Source organism: Ylistrum balloti, unplaced genomic scaffold (assembly GCF_031769215.1).
Source record: "Ylistrum balloti isolate Yb309-2 unplaced genomic scaffold, AGI_CSIRO_Ybal_v1 Utg369584, whole genome shotgun sequence".
Taxonomy (NCBI): domain Eukaryota; kingdom Metazoa; phylum Mollusca; class Bivalvia; order Pectinida; family Pectinidae; genus Ylistrum; species Ylistrum balloti.
The window spans coordinates 186,798-205,472 of record NW_026781873.1 but is presented as its reverse complement, the minus strand read 5'-3'; the positions used below and the strand labels follow the sequence as shown (position 1 = coordinate 205,472).

Below are 18,675 nucleotides of genomic sequence, written 5' to 3'. Positions count from 1 at the left end.
TATTGTACTCCATATCATGGATGAAATTTACACCGCATATTTTTTTGTGGATTAAATTTTCTCACTTACATTATATCTCTGTGAAATAGTAAAAATATCCTTGCGAAAATGGTATCAGAAAGTTTTACTTGAAATATTGGGGATTAACAAGAATTAGAATATCATTAAAAAATCAAAGACTGAAAATAAAATAATATATTTTGTTTATATATACATATATCAATATATATTCAATAGAAAACAGAAAACTGAAAATAAAACACACATTGACAGGGTTAGACACTAACTCTACATACCCGGACAACCCAAGAAACCCAGAAAGATTTTTCATGGCAGCAACATTCCCACCATGGTTATCAACAGGTGTTATAAATATCACAAACAATTCTGACAACTAAATGGGGATGACATTTTAAGCAAAATGTGAAAAGAATTTTTATTCAATGATTTATCAATGCCTGCCTGATTCTGACAGAGGACAGTTTTGGCATCAGGAGATTTGATTCTCCAGTCCCTGCTGAAACTTGTTTTGGCCTAGAGAATTAAAGTTAGTGTCAAACCCTGCTTTAAGTATATTTAATCAGTGTATGGTTGGAAAATAAGGTTTTTGCAGAATGCTTGTTAAATTATTATAGACCTAAAGAAAACAAGTGAAACATTTTCATTAATCTGAAATATATGTTTAGAAAATTGTTCATATATATATATATTTTAAAATTTAAATGAAATATAATTATATATAAAATAGATTCTTAATAAATATTTTCCTTAATTTGAATGATCAAATTGATGTGAAAACCATTTATTTTGAAAATAAAACTTTAAATAAAAATTCTAACATTTAAGACAGGAATGTAATGTTGAAGTGAAGCATTGGACAGAAGAAAGAGTTTTTGTGACGTGAAAAAGATGGGTTACATTTGTTGAGGATAGAGAATTCGGATTAGTCTTAGATAATAAATGATATGCTTACATTAGTCCCAAGGCCCGCTCCGCTACCTGTTCCCATCCCGGGCAACATCTGTGAAAGGAGGGGCACTGTATTACATATATATAATGTTGGCATGCTCCAAGCTTTTTTCTACAGCATGATCAATCTTGTACTTTGAAGAAAATAAATGTATATGACTGTCTTTCAACCAGGAATGCTACAACATAAGCTAGCTTTGTTTTTCTTAAATTCCACTGAAAAACATTTTCATGTTTGGTGAAATCGCAATTCATTCAATTATTGAAATTGCATAATTATAAACCATGTTGCTCAAAATTTACATGAATAAAGAAACATTAAATTTTCACCAAACTCTGCTGTAGTTTTTATATGTTAGTACAAGACAATACCCCTTCCTTTAATACTTATCTGCTAGTTTTATTGACCATCAGGGTTATATTTTTTCTTGGTTTTTTTTTAATCCCTTTGTGTGGGAGAAGAAACTATATAACCTAACAAAATGATGAACAAAAGAAAGAAAATCAATGCTGTCTTGCCTTTAAAGATGGACCCTTTTCATGGGAGAATTTAACAGATATGTTGTAATGCAGCACGGCTGCACTGATTGTCACATCCTCTATTACCTATTAATCTTTGCATCGATATCTCCAGTTATAAGATCAAATGACAACATACCCAACCAATCAACTGTATGAATACAATGACCAATCACAACCTTGCTCTTATGACCTGAAATATGGGTCACAAGATCTCTCCCTAATTGAGACAGCAGGAATCTCAAATGATGAAATGTAATCTGATCCTGAAGGCAACTCCTTGTTTTATGTGGATACTTTCTCCAGATCTAAAAACTTATCTGTAATCAGGTTTAACAGAGGATTGATAGACATAATCTTTAGGTGGAATTTTCAGTTTGAAGATAAGATTTGCTAGGACGACATTACTTCTCTGACAGTTCCTGTTGGAGGTAAAAATCTCTGATATATTTTCTTTAACTATCAAGATTACTACAATCAAGCAAGCTTTATATATAAACCTCATTTTATCATGTTCCACAGTTTTTTGTTTTTGTATATGTAAACATTTAATTTTGTTTACAATGAAATAATTTGGCCATGGTTTATATGTTATTATAAAATACCAGTCATATAAATAATGTGTTGGTGGAAAGCTTGTAATAAATGAAGTGCAGCACAACAGTAATTTGGGAAGTTTTTTCATAACCTTCATGTAGTGTTCTTATATACACACTGTCTAAAATGTAAAACTTCATTTCATGGTTCAATGAATTCACCAATTTTTAGTCTTTCATCATGTCAATTTTTGAAACATTTTATAGGACATAAAAAGACAGTCAGGAGTTTTTCTGTCTCGGAGAATATTTATTACACTAATGTTACACACAACTGGCCGTAATGGCAAGGAGCCATTGCTGTCGCGCCATGTGACAGTAGTGGTCACAGTCCAGTTACAATCCGTCATATAATCTGAAACTAACAACCAATCAAAAGAATTTTTTACCATACAGATATGACAGAGCCGTGACCTAGGACAATTTGATAGACTGTTAAGGGTAGCGTATAAACAGGATTGACTTAATGTCATCTCTCAACTTTACAATGGTGAAGGAAGCCATTTTCAAAAATAAATAAATTCAGTTTTTTTTGTAGAAGAACTTTTGTCATTTATGATATGTAAGACTGCTCTATTTAAGAATCAGCCATTAATACAAATAAGACATACATATGTACGTGTATGTATGAAGCATATGTGACCGTTCACCCTTGGAGGCAATAGAAAATATTCAGATCTTTCTTCTGAGACTAATTCAAGCATGAAAAATAAATCATCCATGAAATAGGGATTAAAAGACGAGAAAAATTTATTTTCAACATCATGACCACTAAAGCCCAGTCCTGATCAATCAGTGACAACAACAATATACCATTTTGTGAGTTAGTTTGACTCTTAAACCAGGCAAGATGAAGCAGCCACATATACCAAGTATCTCAATAAATGTGACAATCTTTAAAATCCTAGATCTCAATAGTTAGGCCTAGACAGACTTTCTGAAAAATTCTAGATCTCAGTAGTTAGGCCTAGACAGACTTTCTGAAAAATCCTTGATCTCAGTAGTGAAGCCAGGACAAATTTTAATATCCTGGATGTCACTAGTTCAGGGGGGATTGAACATAAAACAATTAATTTGGAAAATGAAATATCACAGCAACAATACCATGGTTTAAGAATTATGAAGGCATAAGGTTTATAAGCAAAGAACATTTCCTGTTGATAATTTTGACACAATATTGAGATAAAACCCCCACCCCGCAAAAAATATGCAATATTTTGCATCTTTTCATGAATTTACTATAAACCTGATGACCTTTTGTGGAAAATAATCAAGAGAATATTGATATAACAGAACAACTGAGTGATGAGACACATGATATCAATCCTGGTTTACCTAGCTCCGCTGGAGGCCATTAACACTTAACATTACAAAGGTAAGTTTCAACTTCACATTTTAAAGCTTTCGAGCATGTGTGTTCTGTATTTGGGTGTAATGAATAATGAACACGTTCCAGTCGCTCCAGCACAATGCATGTTCACAGGTCAAACCGGTGCATTGATGACGCCAAAATAATCAATGCTAATTAAAGAAGAGCTTTCTAGGAAGGGATAAGATTGGATTTCGGTAGTGTCCAAAAATAGACCACATGTAAAATGGATCATGAAAGATAGATATGATGTGGAAAAAAATTGAAATACGGTACAAAAATGGGAGAAAAAAAGAGCTTGCAGGTGTGTAAATTCCAAAAGAGTGGTGCGCCTGTTTTACTAGTTATTGGTTTAGTGCACAAGGCAACCACGATCAATAGTATCTCACGGATATTATTATCAGCCCCGCCTCGTCAATAATGGATGACTAGGCGATTGCACAGGACTTATTCCCCACTCTGTAGAGATGAACATGAAAGACATCAAAGGATTTCTCCTTCACATAAATACTAACCAAACTGACACCTTCTGTACCAAAGTCAAGTCAACTCCAAATGACCAGACAAACCTCTTCAAGGAACTGATTCAATGTATAATAAATCTCAACCAATTGTTTCTAATATAACACTTAATAAAAGTTGTCAGGAATTTAATACAATTGCGTTTTGAGATTGACTAATGGACACCTCAACAAATAAAACTCTGTAATCTGTTATTTAATGTAATGCAATATATTTTCAAAACTATTTAATCAATTTCCAGTTAGCTCCCTTTAATGACTAACAAGGATACTGAGAATTTTCTTTCAGGTACAAGCATATGTGAATCATGTGTTATTGGTAGCTGCAGAATCAGAGCGTAAATACTTGCTTTGATACTGAAGTCCATGTTCATGCTATGATAAAGCACTTTTCACCTCAGACTGTCTGTAATTAATTTTCTGTTGACTAATATTGTGACTGTACTATCATAGACTTTATAGGAAAACTATACATATTTCTTTGTGTGGGATATGTATAGAAGTAAAAAGAGTCGCCATGTATGGAGTCACAGTAATAGATAATTGATATGTTGGTTCCATAACATCAGCAGAGCACATCACTGTGCAGATATCAACTAAAATTGTCGCTTCAGGCAGTTTACTGTAAATTATTGCAAAGTCTTTTAACTTAATCTCATTACAAGGACAGAAAGGACATTTATTTTGATAAATGAAATATAAATTTAGTTTAATGTATTTTAAATGTAAAAAGTAAGCAAATATGTTAAAATGAAATTCAATATTCTGGAAATCTTTAAAAATAATAAAAGCTCAAATATATGTAGGTAGATAATCTCATGAATCAGAGATAAAATACAACATTATGGTTTTAAAGAAATGTTCTGTTGAGGATAATTTCCTGTCATCTCCTTCAAAATTAAAGGTGTAAGACGATGAACGATCATATGAAATGCATTTTATCTTAACCTATTTTGTGTGTGTTAACGTTTAAACTCATTCATACAATAAGCACTGCAATTTGACAAGTAAGGTGTGATATATTCAATGTTTATCCTACATTTCTATGCATTAATTTGTGACATTGGACTGATAATACATAGTCTTCAACACTTACAATGTTAAAGTGCTTTAAATTTTTTTATAAGCTAGAAAAAAGAAAAAAAAAAGCATAGATACATTGGCTATAACTTCATGGTCTTTAAGAGGTTTGAACTATTTCTTAAGTTTAACACAACATCAGTCAAAGTTTAATCCTCCATGTTGGAATTTATGCATTAATGTTCCATTATTGAAAACAATGAGAGTTTAAACAACCTACTCTAAATTGTTTACATGTATTTGAAGCTGAGAGAAGATTTAGGATGGGTTTTATCTGGAGATGTGACAATCACAAACAGGGTCAGATCCTGGTACTAACTGTCAATGTTATGCAGGTTATCAGAAATAATTGAACAAACTATAAGGTGAGTTGCGCAGGTACTCAAATATTCAAAATAGAAAGACTTGCACTGGGTTGGCCAAGCTGCGGGAATTTGTATTTAGGAATGGTGGTACATGTACCGTATTGTACACACTGTAAGGAGTTCATTGAAATGCTACATGGGTTCCATACGAACAGTGAGCACTGGCGCTTCAATTGGATCATAACTTTGTTTGCCAGATTAGAATCATTTGTCTGAGCAAGGCATTTCAATTATTCATACTTGAGAAAAATTTGAAGGCTGGAAGGATTAAAGTAGAACAGTTATAGAAACTTTCTAGCTCCCAAAATTAGTTTAGAATAAATCTAATTTTACCATAGAATTTGTGACTAAATTACCAAAACATGCTGAAAATATTCCGGATATCAATGGCATTTCTTTCTTTGCCAATAAGTGACAATTGTTGGTCCCAATATCTGTTCTTATTCCAAAATTATTTTCCTTAAAATTGATAAAAGAAAAAAGTCTACAGTGCATAATACATAACGCCCCAGGTCCAGATAACCCTTTATAACAACAATTTTTGTAGCATTATAGATTGACCTGTGAGGTGTTGTCTATAGAGTTGTATTGCCGTCCGTATATTGAATGCACAAATACTGTTATAGCTCTCAATAACACTTCTGAAAATATGTTTTGTGTTTAGGTTAATATTTTGGGAGATTTAAACAAGGACTCTGATAGGAAATGTACACAACAAAAGAGTATCTATAATTATGTTATACAACAGACAGGAAAACTTGACCAAGGTCAAAACAAATAAATCTATCACAAAATGAACCTACTGTGCTGACCTCTGACCTTATGTTACTGACTTTACGCTCTACTGTCCTCTCACCTTATGCTATTGACCTTACTGTACTGGGATCTGACCTTGTTTTACTAATCCCTGACTTCACCAACCTACTATTTGAGGTGAATTATTTCTAGCGACCACATCCAGCTGTTGTATGGTTGATTATAGGTTGAATTATATATGTGAAGATTTCGAGAAAAAAAAAAATGACTACCAGACAAGTTTTGTAAGTATACAGAAGTCAAAATTTCTTAAATTTACTATGTTTTTGAAGACAGAGAAACATACCTGATATAATCTTCCTATAAGACACTTTTGTGATTTCTTAGGTACAAACAAAGGCAGGAAACGTGGCACTAACTATTCTTGTTAAAAGATGGAAGTTCAAATTACATTTGTTGATATTGGATAAATTTAGCTCAATGATTTTCAAATCAATATTTGGAAAATCAGTTCCATGATCAATACATATACAATGTAAAAGTTTAGTTTAAAGCTACATTTGTTAACTCATATACAATGTAAAAGTTTAGTTTAAAGCTACATTTGTTAAATCAAAGTAAGTAAATTTATTGCCTTTAGTTGTTTTGTAATTATAAAGTACAATGAATTTATTGTTTTATATCACTTTATCTTCAGTAATTTGTATATCCCTTTAAACAGCAGGTAACATCAGCTGTTTCCAATCCACATTAATAGCCACTAGAATTTATCTTTATATTTCTATCACCATCAAAATTATACAAACATCAATAACAATATACAATTTCAATAATTTATGATTTTTTTTTTATAATTTTGCTGTTTTCTCACGATTAATATCCTTAAATAGATTATTAATTTACATCAAGACTTTTATCATTAAGATATGAAATACATCAGGTTAGATGTTGACCTATAGCCCCTTGACTTGTAATTATTAATTGTTTTTATCATTAACATCCTAAATGCAACAGGTTTGACATTGATCTATAGTCGCTAAACTTTATTGTTTTTATAATTTCAACTTATTGTTTTTAAAATTAAATTCTGAAACACACCAGTTTAAATATTGACTTATAATCAGCCTGTAGCCTTTATTGTTTCTATCACTAAAATTTATCATTTTTTATCATTAAAATTTTATTTACTACAGCTTTAATATTCACCTACATATAGCTGCTAGACCATATAATTTTCATTCAAAATCCTAAATACAACATTTTGATTATATAAATCTATAATTAGAAATGAATACATTTCAGTTTTTACTATCTTTTTTTGGGTACTCTCTGAAGTGTTTGTTATTCTTTATTCAAATGGATATTTATATGGTAAATGGGACAGTTAATGTAATATACAGAATAAAATCTAACCAAATTATATCCAAGTCTGGACCAGTACTTCTGCACTAAACTAGCCTGTCCCATGCCTGGCTTGTCCAGGGAAGTTCCTTTGTACATGCATACAATTTATATCCACAGCAGATCGGATTGAATATATTAATCTAAAATAAGTAACAATCAAACCTTACTGTTTAAGCATTAAAATCCTGAATACATTAGGTTGTATATATTAATAATGTTTGGTTATCAACTACTGGATATTTAGATATTTTATACCAGGTAAATCTCTCAAGAAATGTTCAGGAATAATCCATTGTCTATGTACATGATCTAGATCCAGAATTTAAGGATGACAAAAATGACATAATTATGCCATATTTATTAAAAGTAGCAATTTTTCTACTCGTTTGATGTGATATTTATTCTTTGTAAATAAACACATACAGAGAATTTCTATCATGTACTCAGTAGGCAAAGGAAGAAAAAATTGTAGAAAAAAAAACAAAGAAGGGATATCTGTTAAGATTCATGAATTATGGCACAGCAGCATGTAGTGATTATTACTAAGAGCTAAAACTGACGTTTAAAAACAAGGAAAAAATGTCCTCATTCACAAGTTAAAATAACAAAACATAACAAAATCAACTTAATTTCAAATCAAATTTAAAACATGAAAAAATATTTCAAAGAGAAAAAATAGAGATGAATTAACATGTGTACAAATTTATAGAAAAAAATGACAACATTAATACTGTAGAGGTGTATAGGGAATTGTGTGAAAAAGTACAGTGAAACATAAAGTATTATATTATAATGTTAGATTGTGCAAAGAGTACTACATTTTTTCTTTTTTTCTTTCAAATACACTGACATTATCACTTTCATAGCTGCACAATGCAAATCCTAGAGCTTTAAGAATGACAAATTTTGTTGAAAGAGATTAAAAAAAAAATTAAAAAAAAGCTGTAAATATGAGAAGCCTTACACCTTAGTAATGAGATTTATAAGGAATTAAGTATGACAAATTTGAGAATTTTTCTTTCTAAAATCACCGCTTTTTTCTCTGAGTAATCAGTTTATGTTGCCTAAGACGTGTGTTTCAAGATAAAACACGCTGAGCAGTGTTAATGAGTGGTAAAATGATGGATAAGGGCCAATATGTTGTCCCTTCTGTACTCCTCACCCCTGTATTACAACCTTACACACACACATTATTGTACTTATCAATCATAATTTTCCTGAAGTATACAGACCCCTGTCGTAGGTATGTATCTGATATTTTTGTTTTAACTTTTTTTAATGGGACATAATAAACTCCATTTTGTGGTATTTAAAGATTTTGAAATAAATTTTTACACTTGTGAAAAATCTTTTCAATCTATTATCAAATTCACCAATCAAGGAATTTTTGTGGAATTATAAAAAAAAATACATGTTATCAAAAACAAATGAGAAATGGTGTTCTTGAGGTGACCACGATGAAGCTGCTGAAGGCATATTATAATTTCTTGTTGCCCTTTATTGACTGAAGTTCAATTATAGAAGATGAATTTGAAATGACTGAAGTGAGATGACCTTGAGGAAGATCATCTTGTTTGCAATACTGAATGATTTCCTTCATTAGGCACAGAGAATATGCCAGGTTTGGATATTTCTAAATTGAGTTTCTATGTTGTCTTGTCATTGTTATAGATTCCATGACAAAAACCAGACATTTATTTAAAACATCATAGACGTTCGCTTTGATGCGTACATGCAATTTTTCATCACTTCATCATTTTAGCTGAATACAGAACAAAGAATATTGGAGAAACTCTTCAGAAAATTTCACATTCATAATTGTAAATTGTAAGCCTGAAGGAGCAAAAAAATAGGACAGCGATATTTTGCACATGATAACACGCAAAATTTTCTCTACTCCAAATATGATTGTCTAGATTTTCATGACAAACAAATTTTCTTTCTAGAACTAATTTAAAAGATTACATCTGCTATTAAACAAAGAAAATGTGTTTAAAAGAATATCAGTTAAATAGGACCAGACAGGGATATCAAAAGAATTCTATAAATGACAGCTTATTATTCAGTTAGTTCCAATACCATGCTGATCTCGGAAAGGCCCAGGACACTTGCTATCAAATCTCTGGCCACAGTTCTAGTATAGTTACCAGGAAATGGCCCAGGACGCTTGCTGTCTGATCTCTGGGCACAGTTCTAGTATAGTTACCAGAAAATGGCCCAGGACACTTGCTATCAAATCTCTGGGCACAGTTCTAGTATAGTTACCAGGAAATGGCCCAGGATGCTTGCTGTCAGATCTCTGGGCAGAGTTCTAGTATAGTTACCAAGAAATGGCCCAGGACACTTGCTGTCAGATCTCTGGGCACAGCTATATTATAGTTACCCGGAAATGGCCCAGGACACTTGCTATCAAATCTCTGGGCACAGTTCTAGTATAGTTACCAGGAAATGGCCCAGGATGCTTGCTGTCAGATCTCTGGGCAGAGTTCTAGTATAGTTACCAGGAAATGGCCCAGGACACTTGCTATCAAATCTCTGGGCACAGTTCTAGTATAGTTACCAGGAAATGGCCCAGGACGCTTGCTGTCAGATCTCTGTGCACAGTTCTAGTATAGTTACCAGGAAATGGCCCAGGACACTTGCTATCAATTCTCTGGGCACAGTTCTAGTATAGTTACCAGGAAATGGCCTAGGACGCTTGCTGTCAGATCTCTGTGCACAGTTCTAGTATAGTTACCAGGAAATGGCGCAGGATGCTTGCTGTCAGATCTCTGTGCACAGTTCTAGTATAGTTACCAGGAAATGGCCCAGGATGCTTGCTATCAAATCTCTGGGCACAGTTCTAGTATAGTTACCAGGAAATGGCCCAGGACACTTGCTATCAAATCTCTGGGCACAGTTCTAGTATAGTTACCAGGAAATGGCGCAGGATGCTTGCTATCAAATCTCTGGGCACAGTTCTAGTATAGTTACCAGGAAATGGCCCAGGATGCTTACTATTAGATTTCTGCTGGCCACACACTCTTAACTATATTCTCAGGATTTCTTCACTGTTTGGTGTTTTTTATCACAATTCACTTGGCAACTTTTGATTGGTTGGGAAGGACAATTAGCCTGTTTACAATAATTACATCAATTGAGATTTTAAAATGATACTGAAGTGTATGATTTACACAGGAGATTGTCTGTCTGCTATACTTACCTTTGATTTGAGAGCATTCCTCCTAAAGAAAGCTTTACATGATTCACAAGTAATGGCGTCAAAGTTGTATCCCAAAGCTTTGTCACCACATACCCCACAAACAAGCTGTGAGCCATCCTTAGGCTTTGGTCGACGTTTTTGTTCTCGTTTATTTTGATCCCCTCCAACCGCTCCATAATACTGCAATATACAATATGTGTAAAAATATAGAACAAATTTATAAAATCCCCTCCACTCCATAATATCAAAATATACAAGGTGTGTAAAAATATAGAACAAAAATGTACAAGGTATAATTAATGTTTAGATAAAAATATTAACAATATGATGAATGCAGTAAACTGTACATACACGTTGAAGACACATTTCATAGATTAATAACATTGCTGTGTTCCATGTGTTACATACACCAGTAGGTCAATAGGACTTTCCAATAGTAATTTATTGCCAGGTAAAAGTGAGAATGTGGTTAGTCACATAGACACTACAACAAACTATAAAGTGAAATATGATTCTCAGCATATACATAGGAAGACTATCTGAATTAGATACAACTGATAGTATTAATGTAACGAATTATAACAATCATTACAGTAACATTGATACGTTTGTTAAGTATCACACCCAACAAACATATGATGTACAACTACTAATATTGATATAATTGAAATGAACGTGTGTGCTATTTTTGTGAACTGATTGTGACCATGTATTCAGATAGAGGTAATTCACTGTAAGCTTAACACATAATCATTTTTTATGCGTTCTATTATAAACTTTAAGCAGCGTTATTTCCTATTCAATATCATATATATTTATTTTTACTGACATACATATCCTGCATTTTTGTAGCATCTAGAAGGGATAAAACACGTGCATGATGCCAGGTAGGGGATTTTCAACAAAAAGCATAATGGGCAGGTACCCAGTAAGTATTGAAAGATTAAAAATGGTAGCTCAGACCAAGGCAAGAAATACCTGCTGCTTCAGACATTGTCAGCTGCTACGCTGTGCCGCATTGTCTGAGATGCAGGTGCCCGCGGATGGCATCTCGTAGGTTTTTATACCTGTCCACACAAGTACACACAGTACTAGCATTTCTCTTCAATTTAATAAATATTGATATAAAATTGTAGAGACTCTGTTCTCTTTAACTGAACCAAAAATCATTGCAAGATACACAATAACTGTTTTAGTTTCATATTGTATATGTGTATGATGTATAACTCCCAATATATATACGAAGTACAACTTCTAATGAAAGTGTATAAAATATCACCTCCACCATAAGTATATTCCTAAGACAAAGGTATATAAAGTATGGTGCCTTGTGTATATCAGAAAGGTTACCGAAGAAAATATTATGACCTTCCCCATTTGCAGAACATTTCTGTTCTCAAATTCTGCCATTAGAAAAAGAAAATCTTTTAAAATATATCATACAGAAAAGGCAATCTCTGAGATAAAAAGTTATTTCGAAGTGTTAGATTTGAAATTCATCTTTTTGACATTTATATTGGTATAAAAATCTTCAGTAGAATCATACTCCATGATGTACTAAAACTGTAGCTTATGTTAACACCATATACTGGATATTATACCACATATCACACCTAGTAAAGGTGTATGTAAGAATATAGGCAAATGGCTTTCAAGAGAGATAATATGAATAACATTTTTCTTTTTATGCGTGAGAAAGGTTTCCATCATAATCTGTCAGTGCGCGATGACCTATTTTGTTCTCAAAAACGCTTTGTGACATTAGCTTTCCTTACCTCATAAACCAAGGCAAATTTCGTCAGTGAAATGAGCGGATAATTATAAAATGACAGAAGGCCCATGCTCACTACTTCAAAGCCTCCGTGATTCCATTACACTTGAACACTTTCACACCAAAACTGAAGTTTTATTTCTGTGCTGCGATCCCCTCAGTGAGTAAAACATGTCTAAATTATTACCAGGAAGATGATGGCTTTTACTAGTGGTTTAAGTACAGGTATGTAATTCCATGAGAAACTAAATAAATAGAAAACCCCACACAGAAACTAATAAATTCTAAACCGTGCTCTCCAGAAGTAAGCAACAACATTCATAAAAAAGGTCAGGGTGGAGAGGAATACTGATATCAACATGCTCTGTGGAAATCGGAAATAAAGCTTAACAGCCCGTATCATGTCAATGGATATGTGCCATAAAAATGATATTCATAGAAGATGTATGGTGTTCTTTTTAGGAAAGAGTATAAAGAAAAGGAAAAAAAAAGGAAAACAAGATATCTTAAAGTCAGTGTAATTCTAAATAAAGGTACTGGAAAAAGTAAGAAATTACAAGTTTTTGACTCCAGGTAAGAAATAAATTTAAAATGCTCAACATTTTCCCAATAAACAAATATAATCATCTATTGGCATGTGCTCTATACTCAACAGAAGCAGTCCATATTTATAAGAGGTAAACTAGAAACTGCTGAAATGCCAAATCATATAGACTCTGAAAAGTTAACGTATACAGAATATCCCCTGGGTCAACTTGCCCTTTTCTTCTTGATGTTCATTAAAACACCATTTAATACTACAATCTCTCCCTACTGATAAGTATGGTACCCCATTCCATCATTATTACCTTCTTCCATCATTTCAAAGTGTATAAAATTTCAAGTTTGTTGTATCATTAAGGTTTTATTTGAATGTAATGCCCCACATTTGAACACGAGACAAAGTCCTCTGTGTGTCTACTTTGTCTACTTTTTAATATCAACAAAACATATTTCCAACAAAAAAATGTCACATCTGATCAGCCCTGAATTCCCAAGTTGGGGCACCATGCCTTGATCTAATGTAACTCCAAATATCCCAACAATTTTACAATCACAGTACATGAAAACTGAATGAAGTGTTATGATTGTTATGATGAAGAGTTCCCCAGTTTCAGTACAACAGCTAAATGGTTGTTTTCTTTATTCTCCCTAGAGTTTAAAGTTGTTTTTTTTTTTACCCAACCTCCATGCCATGTCAGAGACTGGACTGTAAGTTTACTGTTTCCTAACCATTCAAAATACTCAATACATAATGCCTACACATTGTTTGGAAATCTGTTTCAGGTGTTCTGTCATATATTGAGAATGGTGATATTAGACATAAATCCAAGTAATAGAGCCATCATCATTACTTTAGTTGTTATCTAGAGCTTTCCCCTTGATTTTCATACCACTCGTTATTTTGCGGGGAGGGAGGGGGGCTTGAGGAATAAGTAAGTAAGAAAATCCATTGCAACAAGGTTGAGATAAGTTGGTTTCTTATTTATTTCAATGTCGACCAGTTTCGCCCACAAATATTTAATATTATTCTATTATTTCAGAAAGTTTTTTTCATGTTCTTAATATTTTTATATGACATATCAATTATGATAACAAATTGAAATCTGAAATCCAGTTAGGTGTCTTTTATCAAAACTCATTGAATAATTCCACAAAATTTCGACATCAGCCAGAAAATAATGGCTGTAAGGAATTAGCAAATCAATTTTGTGTGCGATGTAACGTGAGGGTTGTTCTGGTTTTGTGTGGGTAATGACCCAATGGCCTCATCAAACTATCTAAATATGTTCTTTGTTAAGGCAATTTTAAAGCGCATAACAAGAAATTGACATTTTCAAAATGTTTCAAAACATTTTATTTGAGTGCATGTCTTTCCTATAACACGTTATAGGACTTTGTCCTGCAGCTAATTTTTTAAGTAATGGAAACGTCAGTTCATATTTCAAAACGAAGAAAATTCATATCTGTCTGCCAAGTATATTACAGGCACAGAAATATGTTACATTCATTTATTGTAGTCACGAAATAGTCTGTCATCCACCAGTTAAACTGTACACTATATATGCACCACAGACTACCAGAAATCTCTAATTACGAAAACATATGCCACAAATTTTCTTTATAGCAATTGATATTGGTGATTTGTAATTGGTGTCTGTTGTGGAGGCCGCTATGGCTTTTCTTCAATCAGCACTAGAAAAGAGCAAGCAGCAAAACTTTATTATTTACTGATGACTTTCTTAAACACTTACATCCTAGCTGTTTTTGTGACCATGATCAGCCTCAGGGAAGCCTGAAAATCTGAGCACTTTGGGAAGCCAAAAATCCATTCTTGATTGTTATAATGTTACAAAACTATGTATTTGTAATGGGTCTGAATGATTAGGCTTTACATACAACTACACCTTACATACAAGTAGACCTTACATACAAGCAGACCTTACATACAAGCAGACCTTACATACAACTAGACCTTACATACAAGTAGACCTTACATACAAGCAGACCTTACATACAACTAGACCTGAGGAACTGTGATCAGAACAACACTGATGTTTTGTGTGATCAGAACAACCCTGATGTTTTGTGATCAGAACAACACTGATGTTTTGTGATCAGAACAACTCTGATGTTTTGTGATCAGAACAACTCTGATGTTTTGTGTGATCAGAACAACGCTGATGTTTTGTGATCAGAACAACACTGATGTTTTGTGATCAGAACAACGCTGATGTTTTGAGATCAGAATATCACTGATGTTTTGTGATCAGAGCAACACTGATGTTTTGAGATCAGAAAATCACTGATGTTTTGAGATCAGAACAACTCTGATGTTTTGTGATCAGAACAACTCTGATGTTTTGTGATCAGAACAACACTGATGTTTTGTGATCAGAACAACACTGATGTTTTGTGTGATCAGAACAAAACTGATGTTTTGAGATCAGAAAATCACTGATGTTTTGAGATCAGAACAACTCTGATGTTTTGTGATCAGAACAACTCTGATGTTTTGTGATCAGAACAACACTGATGTTTTGAGATCAGAATATCACTGATGTTTTGTGATCAGAGCAACACTGATGTTTTGTGATCAGAACAACTCTGATGTTTTGTGATCAGAACAACTCTGATGTTTTGTGATCAGAACACTGATGTTTTGTGATCAGAACAACTCTGATGTTTTGTGATCAGAACAACACTGATGTTTTGTGATCAGAACACTGATGTTTTGTGATCAGAACAACTCTGATGTTTTGTGATCAGAACACTGATGTTTTGTGATCAGAACAACACTGATGTTTTGTGATCAGAACACTGATGTTTTGTGATCAGAACAACACTGATGTTTTGTGATCAGAACAACACTGATGTTTTGTGATCAGAATACTGATGTTTTGTGATCAGAACACTGATGTTTTGTGATCAGAACAACTCTGATGTTTTGTGATCAGAATACTGATGTTTTGTGATCAGAACACTGATGTTTTGTGATCAGAACAACACTGATGTTTTGTGATCAGAACAACACTGATGTTTTGTGATCAGAACAACGCTGATGTTTTGAGATCAGAATATCACTGATGTTTTGTGATCAGAGCAACACTGATGTTTTGTGTGATCAGAACAAAACTGATGTTTTGAGATCAGAAAATCACTGATGTTTTGAGATCAGAACAACACTAATGTTATAACAGACATTTTTCATGATGGCCTATATGCACTATATTCTTGCAGCCACAACATATTGTTTTATAATATGGCTGTTAGCCTCCACACCTAAATTAAACTCCACTTAGAGGTAGAAAATGATGGCCAGCAATACTTTATATACTGTACATTAATATTGATTTCACTGAGTTAACCATGCAGTTTCATTGTGGACAGTTACTCATTAATTTTTCAATCTTCTCTCACATCTTCTTTTCATTCTAAATCTATCAATTTCTTCAAAAACGCAATTATTAAATTGATGGCCTAGTCTAATAATAATACAATTATGGTATTCTCTTATGTAACATTTAACACGGGAGATTGGAATACTCAAGTGGATTTCCTTCTATCATAACACTTGAGTCGGTATAACATTACAGTCCTGTTAAAGAAAGAGTTCTCAAAATTCAAATTAAAATCACATGCATTCTTTCAAAACATATAGCTTGGAAATTACTTTTTAATTGCTCTTTTCCTGAAATAATTTTTTAATGATTTGTTAAGTTAAGAAGCTATGGACTATGCAATTTTGTGCTTCATCGGTACAGTAAGGCAAATTATCTGCAGATTATATAAAAACCCTTAATTCAGAACAACTCTGATGACTGAATTCACATTTATGTAAACCAGGTATCCTTCAGTTTTTCAAACTATGCTTTGATCATTATTTATTAGCATTTTTAAGGAACAAATTGGTTTCTGTCAGATTTTGATATATAATCTATTCAATAACTACATTTAAAGTGTGTTGTATTATTGAACACAATTTTGATTATGTAACATTCGAAAATATTGATATTTAATCAAGTTGATCAGTATTTGAAGTAAACAACAAAAGAAGGAAATGCTTTGTGATAACTCCCTGGTCTCTATAGCACAAATTCTGGTTGTTCAATTCAACATTAAAGCACATTATCAAAATGTGCAGCCATCTGTGAAATCAATATGAAATCAAAATGCAATAGAAACTCTCCAATTTTGGTTTTGTTTTCATCAGTCAAGGATGTTTGTTCAGTTTCAATTTCCCTAAATGTCAACAGATCTCTTGGAAAAGTACGCAGGTCATGACCCTGGTAAGGACAGCAACACCCTGGCAGGTCATACCCACAGAAAATGGGAAGAAATTAAAGAATTTCCTAGGTGCTTTGTCCTTTCGATGAACCCAAAACACTGAAATCAATATTACGTCTTAGCAAAATTGAATAAGCATGAAAGTAATTCTCAATAGGATCTGACAAAAAAAACAAAACAAAAAAAAATCTGGTGAAAAAAACCCACAGAAAATTAAAACTTTAAATCGCCACAGATTTGCAAGTATTAGAATAAAGATGCAGGGCCGACATCGGGGCAATATAGATCCAGGAATCACAACAGAGTTATATCAAAAGCATCCACTCTGAGAACTATTAAACTACCACATCTAACATCATATTATTAATCACTCAATACCCCAGGGTCAGCCACTGGAGAATGTTTGGCAAAACTGTACTCAAAAGGATAATGTTATATGGAAAGAAGTACAAACAGAACCTTTATGTATTTATTAACTGAATATTTCATTTTTATACATAAAATTTCATTTCATAGCTTTATCATAGTCATATAGTGAACACTGCTCTTTTCTCTTTAAAATCAGATTGTAGTATCCTATACCAAACATTGCTAACCTGACTGAACTAAGCCACATCACAGAAAAGCAGAATGTTATATAAGAGTTCCAAACATTCAATAGAGGCATTTATTTTCAAAAACCTTAGAACAGTGTTGAAATCACCCTGGTGTAATAGGTACACACATGCTTGCATGGACCACCCATCAATGGTGTTAAGCCACCCTCTGACAATCAAATGATGATCAGGACTGTTTTAAATTTACTGGGATAAAAAAAAAATTCAACTACATGGTGCAAAAAAGTATATAGAGAGAAAATAGAGAGATTGCTCTGTTTTAAGGCAAGTTTCTTCAAAACAAAGGTGACAGAACCTTTGTATGGAGGTTCCATTGGGACAGAGTTTGTGTGTAGAGGTTCTATTGGGACAGAGTCTGTGTGTAGAGGTTCCATTGGGACAGAGTCTGTGTGTAGAGGTTCTATTGGGACAGCCTTTGTGTAGAGGTTCCATTGGGACAGCGTTTGTGTGTAGAGGTTCTATTGGGACAGAGTCTGTGTGTAGAGGTTCTATTGGGACAGAGTCTGTGTGTAGAGGTTCTATTGGGACAGAGTCTTTGTGTAGAGGTTCCATTGGGACAGAGTCTGTGTGTAGAGGTTATATTGGGACAGCCTTTGTGTAGTGGTTCTATTGGGACAGAGTCTGTGTGTAGAGGTTCTATTGGGACAGAGTCTTTGTGTAGAGGTTCCATTGGGACAGA

General features: G+C 33.2%; 1 protein-coding gene across 1 annotated transcript in view; it reads right to left on the bottom strand.

Annotated features, from left to right (window-relative positions):
• Nucleotides 1-18,675, bottom strand: part of LOC132543799 (nuclear hormone receptor HR96-like) — an 82,548-nt gene that overhangs the window by 16,953 nt on the left and 46,920 nt on the right. The window contains exons 2-3 of the mRNA XM_060207325.1: nt 10,782-10,961; nt 974-1,021 (exon numbers count right to left, since the gene is read on the bottom strand). Coding sequence (XP_060063308.1) covers nt 974-1,021; nt 10,782-10,961 — 228 coding nt within the window. The remainder of the gene's footprint in view (nt 1-973; nt 1,022-10,781; nt 10,962-18,675) is intronic.